Source organism: Cotesia glomerata, linkage group LG4 (genome assembly GCF_020080835.1).
Source record: "Cotesia glomerata isolate CgM1 linkage group LG4, MPM_Cglom_v2.3, whole genome shotgun sequence".
NCBI classification, from domain to species: domain Eukaryota; kingdom Metazoa; phylum Arthropoda; class Insecta; order Hymenoptera; family Braconidae; genus Cotesia; species Cotesia glomerata.
This window is the reverse complement of record NC_058161.1, coordinates 27,024,156-27,048,287: the sequence shown is the minus strand read 5'-3', so window position 1 is coordinate 27,048,287 and position 24,132 is coordinate 27,024,156. Positions and strand designations below refer to the sequence as shown.

Genomic DNA, 24,132 nt, shown 5'->3' with positions numbered 1-24,132 from the left:
TATCTTTTTATATAAAAGAGTTAATGTTACTTAATCTAAGTCCACACTTGTTCATTTCTTATACGAAGTTTAAGGTTGCATAATTAAATTTTTAACTGCAAAATACTTATAATCCTATAAAAAAATTTTCTTGGTGGTTCAAATAAGGTAAAAACTTGATAAATTTTATAATTTAAAATAAATATAAGAAAAAGTTATTCATATAAGAGCACATTATTGTTTCAGGTAAGTGAAACCATCTGCATCTTATTACTCGGCTAAGAATTAATTAATTGTTTGTAGTAAAGGATATAGTAACGTTTCTTGAACTTTGTAATCACCAGAAGTTAATGACCGGGTGTCTTAGTAACAGTTATCAATTGTTATTGTTATAATTATTTTATGTAAAATCTTTCATCTGATTGTTATTATGATTTGTAATTATTGTGAATCGATTCTGATATTGATTATTCTCAAACGTCAGGGGATGTGACCTATAATTGTAATGAAATTGAATAAATTTATTAAAAATATTAAGTTGTTTAAGTTTAAAAAACAATTCAATTGATTCTTAGGTTTAAATTGATGAAATTACAGTAAATTAAATTTTTATTGGTAATTATTTATAGTAAATTAGTTTGAACTCTATTATAAAAATTGTAGATTTGATACTTACGTTTGCTACATTAGAATTCTATATTAAACCGACTTTGCCAAAAATTTATTAAGAAAAAAAAGTTTCGGTTTTTTTATAAGTAGAAATATTATTAAATAAAATTAAATTAGAGTACAGCAAATATGAAAAACTTATTGCTTATTTTCGAGTGCAAAGTTCGTAAATATATTTTGAATTTTTGAGATCGAAAAACTCAAAAATATGTCATTATAAATAGCTATAACTTTTAAACGCTTTATTTGATTTTGACTTGTTTGGCGGAATTCTAAAAATTGGTTCGAAATCTCTAAATTTCTATTTTTTTAAATTATTAATTTCCAAAGCGAGAATTAAAAAATGAGAACTTTTAAGAAAAATGTTTTTCTCCGCGGCAAATTTACGCTCATGCGCAAAATCAAAGTTTTTTCTATTGCGATCACAAACGTAATTTTTTCAAGTTTTAAATAAAAATTTGTGTTATTTACAAGTTATAACTAAAGAAACTATGTAAAATTTATCAAATTTGACAATAATTCAAGGACTAATTTATGTCATGCCATAAAATTCTTTAAATCACAAAAATTATCATCAGAAAGGAACTATAACTTTTTATAACCTACGAAAATATTAAAAATTGAAAGCAATAATGTTATGATGATTTGATGCTACTATACATGCGTAAATAATTATTTGTATTAAAATTCTTTTTTACTTGTTAATTAATTGGTTAATTCATTAATTTGTTTTTGTATCTGTTTATAGATCACTGTCAGCAAAGATCAAAAGGTTAAGAATGGCAATGAGAAGTTTATTTACACAAGTTACGAGTAAATCGATTTAAAAATTTCACTATTGGGATAATTGGCCAAATTATTATTAAAAATCATGTCTCTGTTAATGAGACAACATTTTTTTATTTACAGAATACCTTTGCGCTTAAGGTATTATTTTTAATTTTCTATAATTTTGAAGATTAATTTCTTTGATATTGAAATTAGTTAACATCTGAAAATTTTTTAGTTTTATTTGTCGAATAAATTAGTAAGTAATAAAATATTAAGAAAAAAACTGCAGTAGTAGTTTTTTGAAAGTAAAATATACGAAAATATTTTAAAATTTTAAATGTGAATAAATATACTTGAATTGATTTAATAAGAATGAAAATTAATTTAGCAGATATTTAATAATTTTAAGAATTTTTTTAACAAATAAATTATGGCAAAAAAAATTTAGAAAGAAAAACTGACATATAGAAATTTTAAAAAATTAAAAATGCAATTTTTTAAAAATAATTTTTCAAACCAAATTTGTTTGTTAAAAAAAAAAAAATTAAAAAATGGTCAAGACTGCTAACTTTAATGTCATTTAATAAGAAGTTAATTAGATGTTTATAAGATAAAAAGTAAAATATAACATTTGTCTATTCATTCATAAATTTAAGTGCTGGTTGTATTCTAACTGTTTACATGACGAATTCGACTTTAATAAATCTTATTATGAAACTCGAACCTTGCAATTAAAAATTAAAGGAAGAAAGTAAAATAAAAATATTAAAAATTAATTTATACAACTGTGTAAAAGAAAATATAAGCTATTTTGATAAATGAAGTGATACAAATTTTAAATAATAAGCAAAAATTTATGATAAAAAGTTATAATGAAGTTATATAAAGTTATATAGTAATTCTTGGCAACATAATGTAATTATTATTCCATCATTATGTTTTATTTTTTAGATTCACAAATTTTCTATTTGGTTATCAAAAAAGCTAAGTTCCCAAAATTACCAGTTGTCATTTTAATAGTTAAATTACTTGATGTTTGATTTGAATTATTAGATGTTAATTTCTATATAATTTTTTTTAACGAGTAAAAAAAAAATTTAATAAAGTCGATAAAAAATATTTTTATAAAATTTTATGAATTCGTAAAAACTTTCAAAATGGCACGAAATTTTATGAAAATTATACAAAGTTTAAACGAACTTTAAATTAAAATATTTAGTAAATTACAGCAAAAAAGCTTAAAATTATGAAATTCCCATCAACAGCTCAATTACGAGAAATAAAATAATTTACAGTTCAACAGAATCCAAAAAAATTGGCCAAGATGCAGCGAAACGACGATCATCGATTGACGACAATGAAATAGAACATCATGGAAAATTATCAGAGTTATGGTGGAACACAATGGGACCAATGCGTGCTTTGCATGCTTACAACCCTATCCGTGTTCAATTTATCCGAGATGGGCTGAAAAATACTGGATTGAAAGAAAAGCATCCTCGCTACTCACTAGAAGGAGTACAAATTCTGGATGTTGGGTGTGGTGCCGGAATTCTCTCCGAAGCCTTGGCAAGAATCGGTGCTAATGTTACAGGAATTGATGGCTCGGAGCAGTTGATTGAAACCGCTAAAAAACACGCGTCTTTAGATTCAAATTTGTCCAAAAATTTAAATTACTCGATCACTTCCGTTGAAGATCATGTTGCGGATAACAAATCAGAAATTTATGATGCAGTTGTTGCTTCAGAAGTTATCGAGCATGTTTCTAATAAAGATATTTTTGTAAAAGTGAGTATTAAGTTTTTTAGTTATTAAAATTAGTTACAGTTTTTCAATTGATTTAAAGACGTTGAATAAAATTATTTTTATTTTTTGTCAACAGTACTGCGCCAAAGCATTGAAACCAGGAGGTTCTATTTTTATCACAACATTGAATAAAACTATTCCGTCGTTTCTAGGCGGGATTGTTTGTGCTGAATATATTTTACGTGCAATTCCTATTGGAACTCATGAGTGGAGTAAATTTATTTCACCTGAAGATACTCAACGCCTATTAGATCAACGTAAGAATTTAGTAGATAAAAAATCAAGCTGTATGAATGAGCATGGCTTCAATTATTTTTGTGTAAACAATCAAAAGATTGAAATATCAAATTATTGTTCAAGGATATGGAGATAAAGAATATTTTATTGGGCTGGAAAAATATTAAATAATATTAATTGAAACATTGAGAGTGAAAATTTAAAAAAGTTTACGGAAAAATTATGTACAAATCTAAGTTGATATTAATTTTTTTTTTTTTTTTTTTGATTAATATTAAGAATTAAAAAAGCATATTTACTAAATATTTTTATACTTTGAATTTATGACGTAGCAGGAAAAATGATCGTTAATTTAAAAAAAAAAACCTTTACTTTAACACAAAAAAATTTGTTAAACTAAATTTTGATATTGAATTAATTCAATTTAATTTAAATCTTTTGATTCTTTGCACCCTAAAATTAAAGAAGCTAAAGTTGCATATTTACTTGAAATAAAGACTCAATTACAATAAATTTATCAATAAAAAAAATTACCTTGAGTATATAATTTAAAAATTAATTTAGATTTAAAGAATTTTAGTAGATTATCCAACTTAAAATTTTTAAAAATGAAAATAATGTTTAAATCTTGAAAGAGCAATCTTTTTCAACCTGTGAATGAAAGTGTAAACTATAGTTATGGAATTCTGGTGACTCCATTCGTAATTGGCTGTTTTTTAATTTTATAACAATTGAATAATTTATAACACAGTCGAAAAATTTTCTATTTATTGCTACTGAGGTAAAAATTTAAATAATTTGTTTTGTTAAATAGATGGATGCTCTACACAATTAGTTCATGGAGTATTTTTCAATCCTCTAACAAATACATGGAGTTGGACATCTTCGAAAAATATTTTCTACGCTTTACATGCCGTTAAATCAGAGACTTAATTATTGATTATTGAAAAATTGTTATTTCAGTTTTTTTATATTAAATTTAATAAAGAAAACGTTTAATTCAAAAATTGAGTAATTAATTAAAAAATATCAAGAAAAATCAATTATTAAAATTATAAAATTGAAATCATCAGACACCTCAAAATTTTTTATTTTTTTATAAAAAATAAATTAGCACCAAGAAGAAATTAAAAAAAAAGGAACTGCATTAAATTTTTGCATGTTTAATTTTTTCAATTAAAAAGTAATTCTTAAAGAAAATAATTGTTTAAGTTTTTTTTTATAGAAAATTGAATAATTAATTGAAAACTATAAAAAAATTAATTGTAAAAATGTAGATAGCAACTTTTCACTAAAAATTAAAAAAAAAAATTAACTTATTTCAACATCATTTAAAATAGCGCGTACATTTTAAAGTAACAAAACCGCATGCGCAAAAAACACACGCGCCATAACCTCAGAAAAAAAAAACACTAAACATATTTACATACATACACATACATTTCTACGTCGTGTGAATAATTTTTAATAGATGGAATTACGTCACAATAAAAATAACCAGTTGTTTTCCTTTAGATAATCAGTAATCATTTTTTCTTTCTTTTAATTTAAATTATCAAGTGAATTACGTAGTCATTAAATTTATTTAACCAAGAGTACTCAGTGCTTTCAAGTCAGTCGAGTTCTGCTTGCTGTCAGTGACGGTTCTTCATTATCTGGATCAAGATCACATGTAAATCATAACAATAACATTGAAATTTTTACTTTATTATTATTACTATTAATATAGTTATTTGATTTATAGATAATCAAATTTAGTTAAGTACAGCTGATTTCAATAATAATAAATCAAAATAGACAAGGCCACAGTGACGTTCTGATCCTATTACAGCAATTGCGAATTAAATGATTGTAACGACTGTGGATTATGTTGCCCTTTAGAACCAGTGAAATCAGGTGAAATTTTATAAAAAATTATTTCAACTAATTGAACGCAAAATGAATTTGTCATTCGCTGGCTGTGGATTTTTGGGAATTTACCACGTTGGAGTAGCGGTTTGCTTCAAAAAATACGCGCCGCATTTGTTGTTGGACAAAATAAGTGGTGCATCAGCGGGTGCTATTGCTGCGTGCTGTCTTCTGTGTGATTTACCCCTCGGTGAGTGAACTATATCATAATAATTATTTCGTTTGTCTTATTTCTTCATTACTTTTATTATATTCAACTCTTTGTTTATGCGTTATTACATATATTAATTAACTGATATTTTGACTCGGTATCTGATGTCTATTTTTAATTCTTGGGTATAATTAGTCATTTTATTATTTTAAATGTTTTTATCAGATAGATTATTTTGTTTTAAATATTTTTATTGTTTTACAGGCGTTTTATCCAGTTTTCAAGTTCTAATAATTTTTTTTGTTAAACATTTTATATTAATTACAAAATTGAGAAGATACATTTAAACAATTTTTATGATATTGAACTTAACAAACATCTGTCAAATTTTTAGATTTTTATGACCACTAAATTAGTATAAAAAATTTTAATTAAAAAATTCCACATTTAGAAATTTAAAATAATTACAAATGAAAATTTTTTTTAAATATTTCTTTTTTGGAATAAAAATACAAAAAATTTTCAGTTGTTTGTTGATTTCAATATCGTAATTTTTTCGGATTTATTCAACAAATACCAACAGTGTGAATTCCAATTTTTAAAGTGGTTCTGGAAAAAATAGCGCGGAAAAAAATATAAAAAATTTGAAAAAAAATATTGATATAAGTTACATTATTTGATTTGGGAAAAAATTTAATTTTTATACGATCTTTAAATAGTTTTTAGAAATAAGAACTATTTTGCTCGGTGGGGTTTACTGGACCCCGTGTGTCAACGTAATTTTTTCGAAGTGTGTCCTCAACGGGTTAAGCGCGCTACATTTTTATTTAAAATAAGTGTTTGATAGATTGGTACTTAATTAACATTTTGTTGGGTAGTTACTATTTGATATAAACTATTTAATTTAATAAGATATGAGTTAGTAATTTCGATGAAAGACTTCTAGAAATCTTTCGAATTCTCAAAGATTATCTAATCTGCTGCCCTTGACCAGTTCTCATTTATATTTTTCTTGAATAATTATAAACTTAACAAAATATATCTTAATAACACCAAAATCTATTTTTAATTAGACCATTCTTATCACAGATTAACAAAAAAAAAACAATATTAGAATTAGTATAATACAAATATATAAATTGTTGGGATTATGGATATAAGTAACGGTGTATCTTTTAAATAACTGAAGATTTTAATTATTGGAAGATTGTCTTTTTATTAAAATAGAGTTTTGGAAGTGTGTTTGAACAACATCAAGGATCAGAGAGAACTGACTGCTTATAACTATATTACTACAGTTATCCTTTTTACATCTTGTAACATTTATTGTTTATATTTTTATTGTTTATTATTTTAATCTATACTTCTCGGAAATAATAAAATAAAACCTTTTTCAAGGGTGACAATGTGTTCACCAAATGTTACTCAAAAAGGAAAACTTTTACTTTCAAAATAAAACAAACTTAAAATATTTAAAATATAATATTTTGAAAGAGAATGATTTTTGTAGACGATCTCAATATTTCAAGTTGAAATTTTTAACATAAATAATTGCATATAATACTATACATTTTTAATAGTAGCTATACAACATTAAAAAAATTTCAATGTATGGTATCTAATTATATTCGAGCAAATTTTTACACTTTTATCTTATTATCATTATTAAAATATTTTAAATTGTAGATAGCGTTAAGTAATTAAAAAAAGATGAATGTTTCTTCTATGGTTTTAGATAAAAATTAAAAAAATGAAAGATTTACATAAATGATTAAATAAATTGATATAGTACCAGTCAGAGTGTAATGATTCATGAACTTTGAAATTTATAATAAAAAACAACTTGGACATTCATTAACAACTTATGTATCAACAAAAAATTAGAAAAATAATAGAAATTACATAAACAGTTCGTTTTTTATTTGCTAGCTAAGCATGAGTAGAGAAAATTCAAAAGAGTTCAAATTTCAAACTCTAATTGTACATCAAACATAATATTGGCAATAATTTGTTTATTTATTTGTTTAATACCTATCGGCAGTGTACATCAATATGTAATTTTTAATATTTAGTATGAGAAAACATATAAAGTAATATGTTATAATAAGCATCTAGCACCAAATTATAATAATAATAATAATACTGTAAAAGTAATTGTTGAAAAATAAATTTAAGTATTTATAAATCAACTGAAAATTATAAAATTTATAAAATAAAAATTAAATCATTAGTATAATTTAACCCAATAAATACCGCAATTTATATTCATATTATTTTTCTACAAATTTTAAATTTATATCTACTAATACACAATTATTTTAGTTATGAATGTAAGCATGATTTTTTAAATTTCTAACTATCATAATAGAAATAAAATCTGTTGCTTTGTTCAATGATTAATGAATCCTATTAAACTACTCCAATTAATTATCATAATATAAAAATAAAAATTCATTTCATCAAAAATAAACAATGTTTATCGAGCTCAAGCTTCCCTACAAAGAGAATTGATCAATAATTTTACTTATCTTGGTCTTTATTACTCATCATTAACATTTAACATAGACTCCATTATTATCAATTATCTTTAAGTAAAAAAAATAAAATAAACAAACAAATAATAACAAATATTGAATCACAAATAGAACAACTAATAATAATAAAAATACAAAATCCGCTAAATAATTTTTTTATTAATCAATATTATAAATTTCTATTAGATAATATTTTTTATTTAATCAATTATCATAATGTGTTAAGTAGAACGTGTAGCAGATGTTGATAACTGGGTCAAGCTTTTGTTTATTTTTCTTTTCATTTTTACAACATTATTGCAGTAAAATAGTGAATCACGTAATGTACAATAGCTAAATAAATATTTTTCAAGGTTTTGTTATGCGTGTTATATTCACAATTTAAAAATTATTTATCTTCAGCTACACTAAAAAATGCAAATGCGTTTAACAAAGTGTGACAGTGAACTTGTTATCTTTTTTATTACTAGAAAATAATTATTATTATTTATTGAAAAATAATTAATAATAAAAATATTTATTTTAATTATTTCTTCTTTGTAGCGTTTAATTCTATTAATGGTCACAAATTGATAATCGGTTGAATTTGATAAAGGTTAAAAACCTTTTGATATTCACAACAAAAAGACTGTTGATAAGATTTTAGATACTGCAATTATCAGTCAATATTTTATTAATAAATATTCATTATTGATATCCATTCCGTTTATGTTCAATATTTAAATATAACAAATAATAATAGAAAGTGTGATATTATTGTTTAAATATTATTTAATAACGTTATTATTTAATAACGTAAAATAAATTCTATAAAATAAAGATTTGAAACTTAGTACACACTAAAAAAAAAAAAACTTGAGTTGGGAACAAAAATATATTTTAAAAAATTTCTCTCTTTAAGATATTCAATTTTTTTTATTCAAGAAATTAAATTTGACTATTGCATTTTTAGTAGATTTCATAGAAATCTAACTATTGCATTAGTCCTCATGACGGAACTTTTGAAAAATTTTGTTATATTCCGACTTGACTCGACGAGCTGAGTCAGAAAATACATATGGTTCAAAAGTTTATATATGTATTTATATATATACATATATATATATATATATATATATATATATATATATATATATATATATATATATATATATATATATGTATTTATATATATATGCGATATAACGTGACTTGTCACGACGATAGCGTCAACAATTCTTAAGGAATCCTAATAAAACTCAACATACTTTTTTATAGACAATTACGAAAGTCAAGTTCAAATATGAGCTTAATCGGTCGATTAGTATTAGAAATTACAGTATTTTAAAATTTTGAAAATTCAAAAATTTTATACTCTCATAACTTCTCCTTCAATAACTTTTAAACGCGTCGAAATATGCGATTTCTGTAAAATGCATCTGGAAGTTGAGAAATTAAGCTTCAATTTACATATTTTTCTAAATCAAAAAATATCCATCTTAGGATCATGGTTAGGAAATTTTACTTTTGCAGGTTTTTGGTCTACAGAAATGAAATAAAATGAAATCTACTTCCATTTCGGATGCCGAATGGCCTTTTTTACTATTTTGATTGAAAAATCTACACAGAAAAAAAGGTTCACTTGAGCCAAGAAAATATTTTTCTTCCTAATTATTTTCTTGGGCGAAAAAAAAAATTTTTTTTGACACAAGAAATTTCACTTATTCCAACAGAATTAATTCTTTTGCTTTAAGAAATACATATCTTGATCCAAGAAAATTTATTTAAGTCAAGAAAATTTTCTTGTTTTGAGAAAATTCAGCCTCTTGCTCCAAAAAATTTAGTTCTTGATAGAAGTAAATTTTTCTGTCTTGAGAAAATTTCTCACTTGCTCCAAAAAATTAAATATCTCGATAGAAGTAAATTTTCATTAATATTTTTATTGATTAAGGGGACCCGGTGGTCTAGCGACCTAAAATTTAAGCTATTTTAAAAAATTTTATTTCTATGTGAAGATAATGACTAATGCTTTCAAATTTTTTTACACTTATTCTATTACTTATCAACTACGCAAAAATGAAAATCAAAACAGAAAAAAATTTTTTTTTTAAATTAGAAAAATGGCGCTGAAGTTCCCCTCTCTAAAAAAAAATGGACCTGACTGGTGGAAGTAGATTGATCTCTCCCTCTGATCTGAAATTAAAAAATATGACTGATTTTTAATTAGTATAAGTATAGTTATCGTGTATACTAGAATGAAAAAAAACAAAATATTTGACAAAATGGCGTGTTGTTAAAAATATTTTTTGAAAACGAATTTCTGATTTTTACTTTAAACTACGCGCCATTTTGCCAAATATTTTTTTTTTTTTTTTTTTTTTCATTCTAGTATACACGATAACTATACATACTAATTAAAAATCAGTCATATTTTTCAAAACTAAAAAAAATTTTTTTTAGTTTTGATTTTCATTTTTGTGTAGTTGATAAGTAATAGAATAAGTGTAAAAAAATTTGAAAGCATTAGTCATTCTCTTCATATAGAAATAAAATTTTTAAAATAGCTTAAATTTTAGGCCGCTAGACCACCGGTAGTCCCCTTAACATGTTAAATGGGAAGATCAAATAATATTGAATCATTTTTTTTCATTCAATATGTATAATTGCACGCTAAAATAATATAAAATCAGTATCAAATATTCAAGAGAAAAATTTTCTCAAGGTGAGAAAATTTTTTTCTCAGCTGAAGTAGGAGGCGCTGCTTCCCTAAAGTATTTAAAAATCTTGATCAAATACAAAAACTTATTGTATCAAGTATTTATGATAATTTGAATTAAGAAAAAATTACTTCCACCAAGAATAGAATTTCAAGAAAAATTTGAACTTCGGCCAACATAACTTTGGTCTTCCTTCAGGCACCCGAAAATTTTCTTGAGCCAAGAATTTTGTTCTCCAGTCAAGAACTTTTTCTTTCTGTGTAGATATTGAACGAAGAATATAAAGTTTTTAAAAGAAGATAAAATTACTGTTAGTTTTCGAGAATTTTTTGTGTCGTTTAAAGATAATATACCTTCAAATCAAGTAACAATAGTTACCAACCGAAGATATTGATCTCTTAAATCAAGATTACGGGATTGCAGATAAAAAACACTTAAAGACAACCGATTACCTTCAAAATAAGTTTCTTAGAAAAAATGACTCACGTTTAATTTTAATTTCATATAAAAATTTAAAAAAAATCAAATCAATTTCTTATAATTATCTATTTGAATTAAATACTCATGATAAATTTACTTGTTTCAGGACTCTTCACACAAGATTTATTAAAAGTAAGCAAAGAAGCAAGAAGAAAGACACTAGGACCATTTAGCCCTACATTCAATGTCCAAGCGATTCTATTAGAATCATTGCAAAAGGTATTCATCAGTCAATGATCAAAAAATTAACTGGATTCAAAGGAAGAAATCTTGAACTAAAAAAATTTACTTAAACCAGGAAATTTTTTTTTTGTTCAAGAAATCTGCTTGATATAAAGGAAATTTATCAAGTTTATTTTTTATTAATGTAATTTTTACTTTACAGTATTTACCGGAAGATGCCCACACAAGAGTTAACGGAAAACTCCATATATCATTAACGAGAGTTTACGATGGACAAAATGTTATTGTATCACAGTTCAATTCAAGAGAAGATTTATTCCAGGTAATTCAAGCTATTTCTTGTGTTTCTTTAATAATTAACTAGCAACCTACAGTCACTGTACGACTGCCAAAGTTTGCGAATTATGAATAGGATTTTGACTTAATGATTTTTTGATATTTTTAATCATACTATAGTTTAGGTATTTTTGAAATAAATTAAAAAAATAATAGTGCTATCACAGGATCAATTACAAATAATTTAATGAACAAATGAGACGGAACCAATTTATAGAACCAATAAACTATTCAAAATTGCTCTAAAAACTTAACATAAAAAATTGATTATCGCTGAAAAATATATAAACCCGTGAAAAGGCAAGAATTCTTGTCAAGACCTTTCCAATGATACTAAATTTAATTTTAAAAAATCATTAAAATGATAAATTACATTAATACGCAGGAGACAAAATTTTCCTCATTCTCTTAATTATATAAATAATTTAACTTATAAATCATGATTGTTTTTACAGGCTCTTCTTGCAACATCATTTGTACCAATATTTTCTGGTCTACTACCCCCACGTTTCCATGGAATCCGATACATGGACGGAGGTTTTAGTGATAATTTGCCAACATTAGACGATAATACAATAACAATAAGTCCTTTTTGTGGCGAAAGTGACATTTGTCCCCGTGATTTTGCGTCACAAATGTTTCACGTAAATGTTGCCAATACGAGTATTGAGTTGTCACGCGATAATATTTATCGCTTCGCACGAATTTTATTCCCACCTAATCCAGAGGTATGTTTTTTTTTTTTTTTTTTTTTTTTATTATTATTATTATATTACTAATAGTAATTGTTAAAAATAACCAAATATTGTTTTTATTTTTGACTCCGATCTTAAATTTGTTGAATTATCCAAAAATAAAAACAGATAAATTGTTGATGAATCAACAATCTATATTGCGTCGGTTGACTGTTTAATTAATCGGGTAATCAATTATTCATAAAGTTAGTACATATTAAATACTGCATATGCGTAAATTCATTGTTAGCAATGGAAAATTATTTTTTTTCTTTTGATTTCACAATTGTTTTCGGAGGTATAATCACATTTATAATGTAATTGTATCATATTTATAAACAATTAATGAGGCTAGGTCAATTATTTATTCATAACTTATCATGAAAACTCTTTTGTAAAAACGATCATTTCTTTTTCTAAAAAAAAAAATGTACGAAGGTGATTAACCTCCTTAATAACGAGAGTTTAAACTTTCAAATGCTCTCAATTGACCTAAAACTCTTTCCTGAAGAAAAGTCGTTCAATAACCTCTTAATCAAACAACTATTTTTTTCCCTTTCAACTTTGCTCTAAAAGTGTCGCTTGAAAATAATTACCTGTAATTCTTTATACACGACCGATAAGTAGGTTAGTGTCCGATTTTTAAGTAGGACGTGATAAAAATTTATAATTAAAAGTCGAACTAATTTTTTAATTCATAGATAAGATTTAAATTAATAAAAAATAATGAAGAAATATTTGTAATTAAATTAATTATTTTAAATTTCAGATTTTATCAAAAATGTGTCAACAAGGTTTCGACGATGCATTGAGATTTTTACATCGCAATAATCTAATAAGTTGTACTCGTTGCGTGGCGATACAATCACCGTTTGTTGTATCAGAAACACTTGACGATAACACTGAATATGATCCTGAGTGTATTGAGTGCAAAATCCATCGGCAGGAGGCATTAATGGCTGATTTACCAGAAACTGTGATGACTATTCTTCAAGACGCCATTGATTCGGCGAATAAAGGGATCATTAATTGGTTGTTTAAACAGAAAAGTTTTAAATTATTGTCTGTTCTAAGTCTTCCCTACACATTACCAGTTGATGTTATGTGTGCTACTATAAATAAGTAAGTTTTGGTGAATTTTTAATGTAATTAATAGAGCGATTAATCGATTACATTAAAAACTTGGGAAGAAATATTTTCAATAAAGAGTCATTCTGGTTTTGATAAATATTAATATAAAATTCATTTAACTCAGTAAATATATTTTTAAATAACACAAAAAATATTTAGATTTATTTTTATTTTTTATATGAATAAACAACCGGTGAATGGAGCTCCTCCAAAAGTTGCTATGTCGCTAACATACATGATTACTTGATAACAGCTCATCTTAAACACAAAAACCAAAATTATTTACGTTAAATATCTAAGTAGTTATTGTACCAACTACGGAGATTAATATTTATTGATAAATAACAAAATGACGGACTTAAAAAAAAAAAAAAAACTAAGTAATGAGATTTTCTTTTACAGTTTTTAGTCCTAAAAAAATAGTAAAAATCAAAATTTTGGTTTGGTTAGAGCTGATGCAATAGTTACTACCATGAAGAATATGTGGTTTGAATTTGATTAAGATCGGATCAGTAGGCCCGGAGATATCATGTACGTCAACCAGAAAAACATAGTTCTGAGATAAACGCATTTAAAGTTTTTTTCATTAAAGAACCAAAATCTTACCTAAAGTTAATCAGCGATGCCGGGACTATACAAAATCCCTTGAACCTTTTTAAATTGATTCTTGTCCACTCAAACATCTACATAAACATCGTATAATAATCTAGTTACAGTGGTCCAATCACTTAGAAAGTTTAACACAATACTTTTAGATGTATGTACTTACGAAAAATGTAAAAAAAAAATTTTTTTTGAAAGTTTCAAACCAGAATGCCTCCTTGAATTTTATCAAAATTTTAGTAGTAAAATTTCATTAAATTGCATTGAATCTTAAAAAAATTCATAAAATTTCGTAAAATTATCTAAACTCGAAAGTAATAATTTTATGAAATTCCATAAATTTTTAGACAAGATGAGAGTTTTATATAAATTATACAACTTTGAAAAATTTCATTAACATATTTATGGACTGAAAATATTGCTAAGAAATTTTAAAAAATTCGATAAGATTTTATGAAAAATGTTTTTTCGGGTAAATAAATTATTTGTTAATAATTAATTTTTTATTTCAGAATTATTTCAACAGCACCGAAATTAAGTGGTCATATTGTTCGAATAATAAGAGATGTAGTTAAGCAATTGAATTTAATATTACCAACAATAAATATTCAATTTATATCGATAACTGATTTGATAAGATTCCAAGTCGCATTGGCTAAATATAAAAGTAATTATTTTTTTGTATCAATCAAATATCGAATTTTTTTTTTTCCTCTGTAAAAGAAGATAAGCTGATCATAACGTTAATTTTAAAAAAAATCCTTTAAAAAAAAATGTTTTATAAAAAATTAATTTATTTCCAACAGAAAATTACAATGAAGATAACATCGATGGAATCAAGTCATGTCGCCATGATTCGCATGTAGACAACCGTGACAATTTCGAAAATATTCTACAAGGAACTTCTGACTATGAAGCGCTGATGGCTTATTATTACATGAATCAGAATAAGAATACCACTGCAATAACCGATTTATTTGAATTAAAAAATCAAAAGTACAATCCAAATATGAACTTTGATAAAAATAACGTCAATGTACAATTTAGCGACATTGATTCTTGGGATGAACCTGATTGGATTGCTCAACATACTCTTGCCGATAGTAATTATAATAAATATTTCATTAAATAAACACTAGCAATCTGCAATCACTATGTGACTGCTAAGATTTACGAATTATGAATAGGAAAATTTTGGCTTAATGATTTTTTGATATTTTTAATCACACTATACATAGTTTGGGTACTTTTTAAATAATTTAAAAAAATAATAGTGCTATCACAGATTAATTACAAATAATTTAGTAAATAAATAAGACGGAACAAATTTATAGAACCAATAAACTATTCAAAACTGCTCCAAAAAGTTAACATAATAAAATGCCTGTAAAAACCTGTATCGGTTAATATCTAATATTTAATTTGATAGGACAAATTTATTGAAGAAATGTGTTAATTAAACTTGAAAAATCAATTTTAGTCCAACTAATAATTAATACTTACCATGCGATTTCCAAGATTTACGGATTATGAATAATAAAGTTTTGGTTTAATGATTTTTTGATATTTCTATCACATTAGAAAAATTGGGTAATTTTTAAATAAATTTGAAGAATAATAGTGCTTTCATAGGATCAATTACAAATCATTTCATGGAAAATGAAACAGAGTAAATTTATAGAACCAAAAAACTATTCAAAACTGCTCCAAAAACTTAACATAAAAAATTAACTATCACTGAAAAATATATAAAACCGTGAAAAAGCAAGAAGTCTTATCAAGACCTTTCAGATGATACCAAATTTAACTATTTAAATTTCTTTCAAAATAATAATATGCTCGTCATAATATTTTTCTTAGAGTATCTATTCACACGTAAAAAAATCCTGATGAATCCACGCAGCGTGAATATAAGGGCCTTTACATTCACGCAGCGTGGATTTAAGGCACTTATATTCACGCGGCGTGGATTTATTAGGACTTTTTTACGTATGAGTAGATATGTCCATTTTTCTTACTCTCAATTATTCAAATCATAAATGACTATCGCTGAAAAAACATCAAAACCAATGTACGATGAAGATATACCCGTTAAAAAATTTTTCTCACTCTTTTAATTACATAAGTTAATTTTTGGCTAATAACCACATTCAGATGTACAAAACAGAATAAATAAATAAAAAAATGACGTTATCGCGAAATTCGAATCTATTTAGGACTACTTCGAAAACTTATTATAATAAATTAGCTATTACTGAAAAGCATATGAAACATTGAAAAGGCTTAACCCTTTCCCGGTCGACCTTGAATCCCTACTCTCAATTTGAATCGTACGTCTTATTCTTAAAATGAGAGAGCTATAGTCTATTTTTAAGAGAGTGGGCCGGAAAAATGGTAGAAGGGGACGCTTGACTACACTACCACAACTAAACTTTCACTCATACAGCCTTACAACGGACTTTGATTGGCTCTATCCCCACTTGACTCACATCTAGACTCACCGATACTCCGAGCCGGGAAAGGGTTAAATTCAGATCAAGACCTTTTCAATGATACTAAATTTAATTTAAAAAACTCATTTTATATAATAAATACACTGGAGACAAAATTTTCCTTATTTTAATTATATAAATGAGTAATTTTAATGATAATGACTAACAAAAATGAATTTTTTATTTCAGTTACCGGGGCAAAAAATGTCGTAGACATTCCAGCTGACGTTGATGTAGTAGATGGCATTGACGTAACCGAAGACGATCTAGGTAGTCTCGAATTATCAGACCGATCTGTTGAAGATTCGAACATCTTTTCCGATCCCGAAAGTGAATGGGTTATTGATAAAACTGACAAAGTAAGAGCTAATCTACAACAGCTTAATTTAACCCCTAACCTCTCTTCAGACTGTCGACCGGAAGTTGATCAACCTAGTCTTTGAAAATTTACTTATTTTTAGTTATTGAAATCTACTTCTTTTTTATAATTTTTCTTTGTGATTCAAAAAATTTTCTTTATTTAATAGATTTATTTCGTCAAACTTTTTTTTTTACTAGTGGATTTTAAGAGTTAAAATAATTAAAACAAGTACCTGAACAAATGGTACTAATTTTGAGAATTAATTTACTACATAAATATTTAGCGTACGGATAAACAAATTAACAGTATTTATATTAATGTTAATAATTAATCGAACAAAAAACCAGTCGTTTTATATTTAATTATATTAATAGCTTATGCTTATTTTATATCAATTCAATGGAATTAAATTAAGGTGATTTTGTTATCGATTTAATATTGTTCTATATGATAGAAAATTGTGATGAATTGTTGAGTGAAGAAATATTTACGGTAAATAAGCACAAAACTAATTTTTAATTATTAAATTGTATGATATATAGAAGAAATGGATATTATTTCATTCGCTCTGAGTTAAATTCATACAGCTGCGACTTTTGAGGTAGAGGTCGTATTTTATAGAAAATTATATGAATTTTATTGGGAGTAAAGTTCTTGGAGTTATCACCTGTGGCGTTGTTGGTTCGTTATATAGCTTATGAAGAGTTGAAAATATTTGATAATTTAATTAAAAAATTTGTTTATTTAAGAAATAAGTATTAATCAATCATTTTATTTTTTGAAAAATATGTATATCTTAATAATTAATAGTTTATAGATAACAAAGTCAATATTACAATTGTAATTATGTAATAATTAAATATTTATAATTTTTATTAATCATTTGTTATATAGGATTAGTAGGTAATACAAATAATACATCTTGCCAGGACTTTTAGTCAAACTCTTTTCCAATCGAATTGATTTTAAGTACAAAAAATACCATTTTTTTCAAATAATATCGGAGATTTTATAAATATTTTTCTGGTCAATTTTTTTAAAGTAAACTAAAGATAAATTAAAATTTTATAAATTTGATAATCTTGATTATATTTCGATCTTACTTTCAAAATTTATGAAGAATCTCAAACAATACAAAAAATTTTAATCCCATTTTTATGAATTACAATGTCAATTATAGTTGAAAAATTTAGAAAGAAATAATCATTATTTTCTTCTTAACATATCAAATTGTTTCAATAAAAAAATGAATTGCAAACAATAAAAACCTTAATTAGTAAATTCAAGTTAATTATTTTAAATATAAATTTTTTTGGTTTCTAATTGAAAATTGTAATATATTATTTTTTGATTGGAAAAAAGTTTTGAAGGTTAAGTACAAACAATGCGAGTCTTAACCTAGCGTTATTTGATTAAATAAAACTAAGTAGCTTGTAAATTAAAACGAATTTAATTCGATTGTTAATTACATTTTTATATTATTTGTGATAAATTAAAAATAGTTATTGTTTTCATGGTAAGAATTTAAATATTCTATCCTAAACAATTAATAGTAACCTCTGAAAGGGATACCAAGATAACTTCATCTATTACAATGCTTTGGGAGCTTCTAAGCTAAAATAAATAATCTTTTTTTATAAATTACATTGATATTTATTTACAATAATTGTATTACTCTGATATTTTTTTGATTAGAAAAATGTTACAATATTTAATAAGAATAAATGCTGTAAACAATACAAATAAATAAATTAAAAGGTTTATACAGTAATAAAGGATTGTATTTAAGTTTAATCATATGAAATTTAATTATTTATGATATCTCCTTGGTGATACTACAAAACTACGTAACTAAAAATTACAATATTGCATAATTTCATTTTTTAATACCGCGTAACTATAATTTTACACACAGTAAAAAAATTTTCGTAAAATTTAACATAAAATTTTGTGTAGATGATTTTTTTACATAAAATTTATGTTAATTCTACACAAACTGTTTGGATTGATCAATCCATCCACTTTTTAACACACTCAAGTGTTAATTCAAAGTAAAACTACACTTTTTTAATGTTACTGGCCAACCAACACAAAATTTATGTTAAAGAATACTCCCATTCGGTTAGTAGTATAAATAACACTTTTTAAATGCCAATTCAATATAAAAGCTGTGTTGATCTTTTCTATAGTAACAAATAATATGTTGAATTTACACAAAGATATGTTAAATTATGACGCCGCTCCGCTTTATTTTGCGCGGGATCTCGGGAGTACGAGCATAGTCACGTATGCCACACAAGATATTTAGGCATGTGAATGTGATAGCCTCAACGTCATTTTAATTTGGTGGATTTTGATTTGTGTCATTACGTGAAATACTTAAATACAGCGTGAAAAAAAAAATTATTTTCCATTAATATATAATTAACGAGTTTATTAATAATTAATAATTAGAAATTAATACATCATTAATCCTATAATCACCTATTGCCACTGACTTGTAGTAAAGTAGCAACTATTGATTAAAATTAATTAATCACTATTTAAAAATTTTGAATTCTTTATTGAGTTCTTTAACTTTGTATTTATGGGTGTTCAGTGAACAGGCCCAGCCGCGATGAAGTCTCTCATTTCCAATGCCGGTAGTGTGTTCAACCACGTGTCAACCGGCGTCGCTTTATTATTCACGCAGTGCTTTATTTATCCGCTTTTATTTAAACAATCCTCAAATTAACATATTAAATATAACTTGTATTTAGTGTAAATAAATTTATAGCGTTAATTTTTAATAATATTTCCACGTTTTAATTGAGATATCCAGACCCAAACCTGATCCTCCGCTTTCCCGCATTTTTCATTTGGTCCCACGAGCCGGATCAGGCTGGCTCTATCTCAATTAATTAAAATTAATTATACCGCTAATAATTGTGTTGTGAGAGTGAAGTTTATTACCGCTAGGAAGGGTCGAGTGTCAGGAGGATCGCGGAGCACATAGGGTGCTGCTCCTCGTAGTCGTTCGTACACTGGTACGCTGAACTTTTCGCTTTATTAAGACTGAAAACTCGACTTTGGACCTAAAATAACTTCTACATGGAGAACTACGCAAGATAGTTGAAAAATGCAACTTGTGATTCAACTGTCGTGTTCCGTACCGCGCCGCAGACTGCAAGACCGCTCAAGATTGCCGAAAATGTGGTCAACGTCACCACGCGTTCATCCAGTTTGGATGCACCAACGGAATCAGCTTCGCCGCAGCCTACATCTTCCGCACAGGCAACTAATCGTTCCTTTAGACCGTTTATAGCTTGACATTAACCGTTGATTATTTCAGATTCACTTTCCGCTCAAGTCTTGCTAGCTACCGCTTTAGTCCAGGTCCGTCCGCATCATGGTAATCCCATCACCGCAAGAATTTTGATTGATCAAGGCTCAGAGCTCTCATTTATAAGACAAACGCTCTTCATGAAGCTTGGACAACCGCTACAACGCGACATGGTCATGCTCAAGGGAATTGGCAATGTCTCCGCAGGAAGTTCATTAGGTGTGAGCACAATTGAGCTTCGTTCGCTGTGTACGACCGCATAAATGCATGTCAGCATGTATATTCTACCAACACTGACGGTAGATCTTCCATCGTTCGTGATCGCTGATCCGAAATGGCCGCATCTTGAAAATCTCCAGCTCGCTGACCCGCATTATCTACAGCCGCGTCCTGTAGAGATTATTCCAGGTGCATCACCAGCCACACAGATCATGAACGCTGAGATTAAACGTGGACTTCGTAATTCTCCGATTGCACAATCCACCACGCTTGGTGGATACCTGTGTTCAACGGTTCTTGTGCAACATCTACAGGAATTTCATTGAACGACATTCTACACGCAGGACCCAAAACGCAAATTGACATCTTCGACGTGATGTTGAGAATACGCTGCAACAGGATTCTATTCGCTACTGACATCACCAAGATGTTCAGACAGATTGAGGGTGATTTGCTTGATTGCCCGCTTCAGTTCATTCTCTGGATAGATGAGAATGGCCTAGTAGACGCTTACTTTCTCAAGACAGTCGGGACTGCTTGCCAAACGGGCTAGAAATAGTCCAAGATTACTCGCTGAAGTCGCTCCAGAAAAGCAGCTAGAAACACCGCTTAAAGAAATCAGTGATGCACCAGTAAAGTTTCTGGGCATGTACTGGAATTCACACACTGACGCTCTCCAGTTCAAGTACACGCTACCGCCAGAGACACCTAAGACAAAAAGAGCTCTTTTGTCTGAAATCGCTAAGCTGTATGACCCGCTAGGACTTCTCGCACCAATTGTCGTCAAAGCCAAGATCTTCATGCAAGATCGGTGGCTAGATAGAGTGTCATGGGATGAACAATTGTCACCATCACTCATTTATAAATGGACTGGATACCGCGAGGATCTTCGAAACATCGAATCCATCCGCATTCCACGCTGGAATAATATTGCACCTGGAGCAACAATAGAATTGCACGGGTTCTCAGACGCTTCGCAAAACGCTATGGCTGCCGCTGTTTATTTGAGAGTCACTGACGCTGATGGGAACACAAAGGTCTCACTTTTGTGTTCAAAAACGCAAGTAGCACCGCTGAAGACCATGACAATTCCACGCTTGGAATTATCTGCTGCATGGTTGCTTACACAACTGATACTTCATGTCAAGGAAGTTCAGTCGCTTAAAAATGTCAGGATAAATCTCTGGACTGACTCCGCTATGACTCTAGCATGGATTAAAAGTCCAGCAACCCGCTGGAAGACATTCGTCCGCAATAGAGTGGGAAAAATCCAAGAAACGCTTCAAGATGTCTCCTGGAAATTTATTCCAGGAAAACAAAACCCCGCTGACTGCCCTTCAAGAGGTATACCAACGCTAAAGCTAAAACAACACGCTCTCTGGTGGCATGGACCAACTTGGCTTCATGAACCAGAATCCTCGTGGCCCACTCTGGAGCCTCCGGCTGACAACGCAACGCATCGAGAAGAACGTCAAGGTCTGACACTAGTAACTTGGAAAGCAGAAAACTGCCTGCTCCAACAATTACTATCGCATTACACGCAGCTGTTTCCACTGCTACGGAAGCTCAGCATCTGGCATCGTGTCATCGACCGCTTCAAAAGAGTTCCACAATCTTCGCTGGCCTACCCGCTTACTCCATCAGACCTGGAGCGCGCTAAATTGACCTTGATAAAGTTCACTCAAGGACAATACTTCGCTAGAGAGATTCACACGCTTCAAGATGGTGATGGTCTGCCGAAAAATAACTGCATCACCAAGCTGACTCCGTTCATCGACCATCAGGGGGTCCTGAGAGTCGGTGGCCGCTTGAAACACGCATTGCTGGACCCAGAAGAAAAGCATCCAGCGACTCTACCACGACAATCACCGCTTACATCAATCTTGATTGATGATTCGCACCGCAAAACGCTTCACGGAGGTACTCAGCTTACGTTCGCTGACTTACGCAAGAATGTCTGGATCATTGGAGGTCGTGTTCCAGTCAGATCATTCATATTACGCTGCACTATCTGCACGAGACACCGTGGAGAACGCGCTCAACAGTTGATGGGTCAACTACCTGCCGCACGAGTGCAGCCAACTCGAGCTTTCCTGCATACAGGACTCGACTACGCTGGACCCATCACTCTGAAAACTTTTCAAGGACGTGGAGCAAAAACATACAAAGGCTGGATTGCAGTCTTTGTCTGCATGTTCAGCTCAGCTGTACATCTAGAGCTAGTCACTGACTACACCGCTGCCGCCTTCATTGCCGATTATCGCCGCTTTACTAGTCGCAGAGGTATCTGTCATACGCTATACTTGCGTGTATAGCTCTGCGTGTATAGCTCTTTTGAGCCCAGGAAACGGCCTCTTCGGAGGTAGGCGAAAGCCTCACCATATATTCTTCACACGCTATATTCAGACTGTGGAACCAATTTTGTAGGAGCAGATAAAGAGCTGAAACGACTATTCGCTGCAGGATCCCGCACACTTCGAGAATTATCAGTTTTAATCGCTCAAAATGGCACGAACTGTAAGTTCAATCCGCCTGGAGCTCCACATTTTGGAGGAAAGTGGGAAGCCGCTGTGAAATCTATTAAGTTTCACCTTCGAAGAACAATCGGAGACTCGCTGTTGACGCTTGAGCAATATTCAACGCTACTGGCTCAAATTGAAGCCATCTTGAACTCCAGACCGCTCATACCGCTGAATGAAGATCCTGCTGACCTGGCAGTACTGACACCAGGTCATTTCTTAATCGGACAGTCACTAACCGCAGTTCCGGAGCCATCGCTGACAGAAGTACAACCCGCTCGGCTCTCGCATTGGGAACAAGCCCAGCAAATGGTTCAACATTTCTGGAAACGCTATTATCAGGACTGCATCCACCGCTACCAGGCCATTTCCAAGTGGCATCATCAACGCAACGAGATCAAAGTGGGTTCAGTTGTACTGATCACCACTGAAGATCTCCCGCCAACCAAGTGGCCATTAGCCAAAGTCATCGTTCTCCATCCAGGGGAAGATGGACAAGTCCACGTGGTAACTGTCAAGACAGTTAACACAGAGCTAGTACGTCCAATTACAAAGCTCTGTGCCTTGCCGCTAACACATGAAGAAGACGATCTTGTCGACGCAGCCGCCAACCCGGGGGAGAATGTTCAGTGAACAGGCCCAGCCGCGATGAAGTCTCCCTTGAGGGACTCCCAATTTCACGAGCTGCACCTGTCTACCGCTAGTTCTCGCAAAAACTAACCGCCTATGAAAGCTTAGCTTGACTGATCACGCCATGTCTCAGTGGTGTGATTGGCTGATCGCTCCGTTGACATGCGCAATCAGCCTTCTTTCCCAAGTCAACGAGGAAGAAGACGCATTATTATTATCTCTCGCTTCACCGCCATTGAGTCGAACGTTTCGCTATCCCGCTAAATTAATTCGCTTGAGTTATAAAATTCCGCTTTTTCGCTTAATTGATTATTAATCCGCTTTAATAAATTGTGCTTATTTTATTTTGAGTTTGTTTCAGATAATTTGTG

At 28.8% G+C, this 24,132-nt stretch overlaps 3 protein-coding genes across 5 annotated transcripts; all 3 read left to right on the top strand.

Moving 5' to 3' along the window:
- Nucleotides 1-114: 114 nt before the first annotated feature.
- LOC123262473 (ubiquinone biosynthesis O-methyltransferase, mitochondrial) lies at nt 115-4,463 on the top strand. Of its 3 annotated transcripts, none has more exons than XM_044724706.1 (5): nt 115-225; nt 1,397-1,575; nt 2,715-3,207; nt 3,302-3,482; nt 4,277-4,463. In XM_044724706.1, exons 2-5 carry the CDS (start codon nt 1,520-1,522, stop codon nt 4,393-4,395), a joined length of 849 nt encoding a protein of 282 aa, XP_044580641.1. In that variant the 5' UTR covers nt 115-225; nt 1,397-1,519; the 3' UTR covers nt 4,396-4,463. The 3 variants fall into 3 exon arrangements, with proteins under 3 accessions (XP_044580641.1, XP_044580639.1, XP_044580640.1); XM_044724704.1 differs by lacking the exon at nt 115-225 and adding an exon at nt 1,062-1,312; XM_044724705.1 differs by lacking the exon at nt 115-225 and adding an exon at nt 1,062-1,326.
- Nucleotides 4,464-4,926: 463 nt separating this feature from the next.
- LOC123262439 (1-acylglycerol-3-phosphate O-acyltransferase Pnpla3) lies at nt 4,927-18,865 on the top strand. Its single transcript, XM_044724648.1, has 9 exons — nt 4,927-5,134; nt 5,207-5,560; nt 11,338-11,450; nt 11,617-11,736; nt 12,206-12,478; nt 13,254-13,606; nt 14,731-14,885; nt 15,025-15,321; nt 16,900-18,865. The coding sequence occupies exons 2-9, from the start codon at nt 5,401-5,403 to the stop codon at nt 17,151-17,153; spliced, it is 1,725 nt and encodes a 574-aa protein (XP_044580583.1). The 5' UTR covers nt 4,927-5,134; nt 5,207-5,400; the 3' UTR covers nt 17,154-18,865.
- Nucleotides 18,866-20,668: 1,803 nt separating this feature from the next.
- LOC123264036 lies at nt 20,669-23,764 on the top strand. The gene is made up of 3 exons (XM_044727079.1): nt 20,669-20,905; nt 21,119-22,895; nt 23,040-23,764. The coding sequence occupies exons 1-3, from the start codon at nt 20,669-20,671 to the stop codon at nt 23,762-23,764; spliced, it is 2,739 nt and encodes a 912-aa protein (XP_044583014.1).
- Nucleotides 23,765-24,132: the final 368 nt, after the last annotated feature.

Coding starts and splice junctions, on each gene's coding strand:
- LOC123262473 (XM_044724706.1), top strand. CDS start 1,520: ATGTCTCTGTTAATGAGACAACATTTTTTTATTTACAGAATACCTTTG. Junction 1,576..2,714: donor AGAATACCTTTGCGCTTAAG/GTATTATTTTTA, acceptor AATAATTTACAG/TTCAACAGAATCCAAAAAAA. Junction 3,483..4,276: donor TCAACGCCTATTAGATCAAC/GTAAGAATTTAG, acceptor TTTGTTAAATAG/ATGGATGCTCTACACAATTA.
- LOC123262439 (XM_044724648.1), top strand. CDS start 5,401: ATGAATTTGTCATTCGCTGGCTGTGGATTTTTGGGAATTTACCACGTT. Junction 11,451..11,616: donor TATTAGAATCATTGCAAAAG/GTATTCATCAGT, acceptor TTTACTTTACAG/TATTTACCGGAAGATGCCCA. Junction 15,322..16,899: donor TCAACATACTCTTGCCGATA/GTAATTATAATA, acceptor TTTTTATTTCAG/TTACCGGGGCAAAAAATGTC.
- LOC123264036 (XM_044727079.1), top strand. CDS start 20,669: ATGTATATTCTACCAACACTGACGGTAGATCTTCCATCGTTCGTGATC. Junction 20,906..21,118: donor GTGGATACCTGTGTTCAACG/GTTCTTGTGCAA, acceptor ATGGCCTAGTAG/ACGCTTACTTTCTCAAGACA. Junction 22,896..23,039: donor CCGCTTTACTAGTCGCAGAG/GTATCTGTCATA, acceptor CCAATTTTGTAG/GAGCAGATAAAGAGCTGAAA.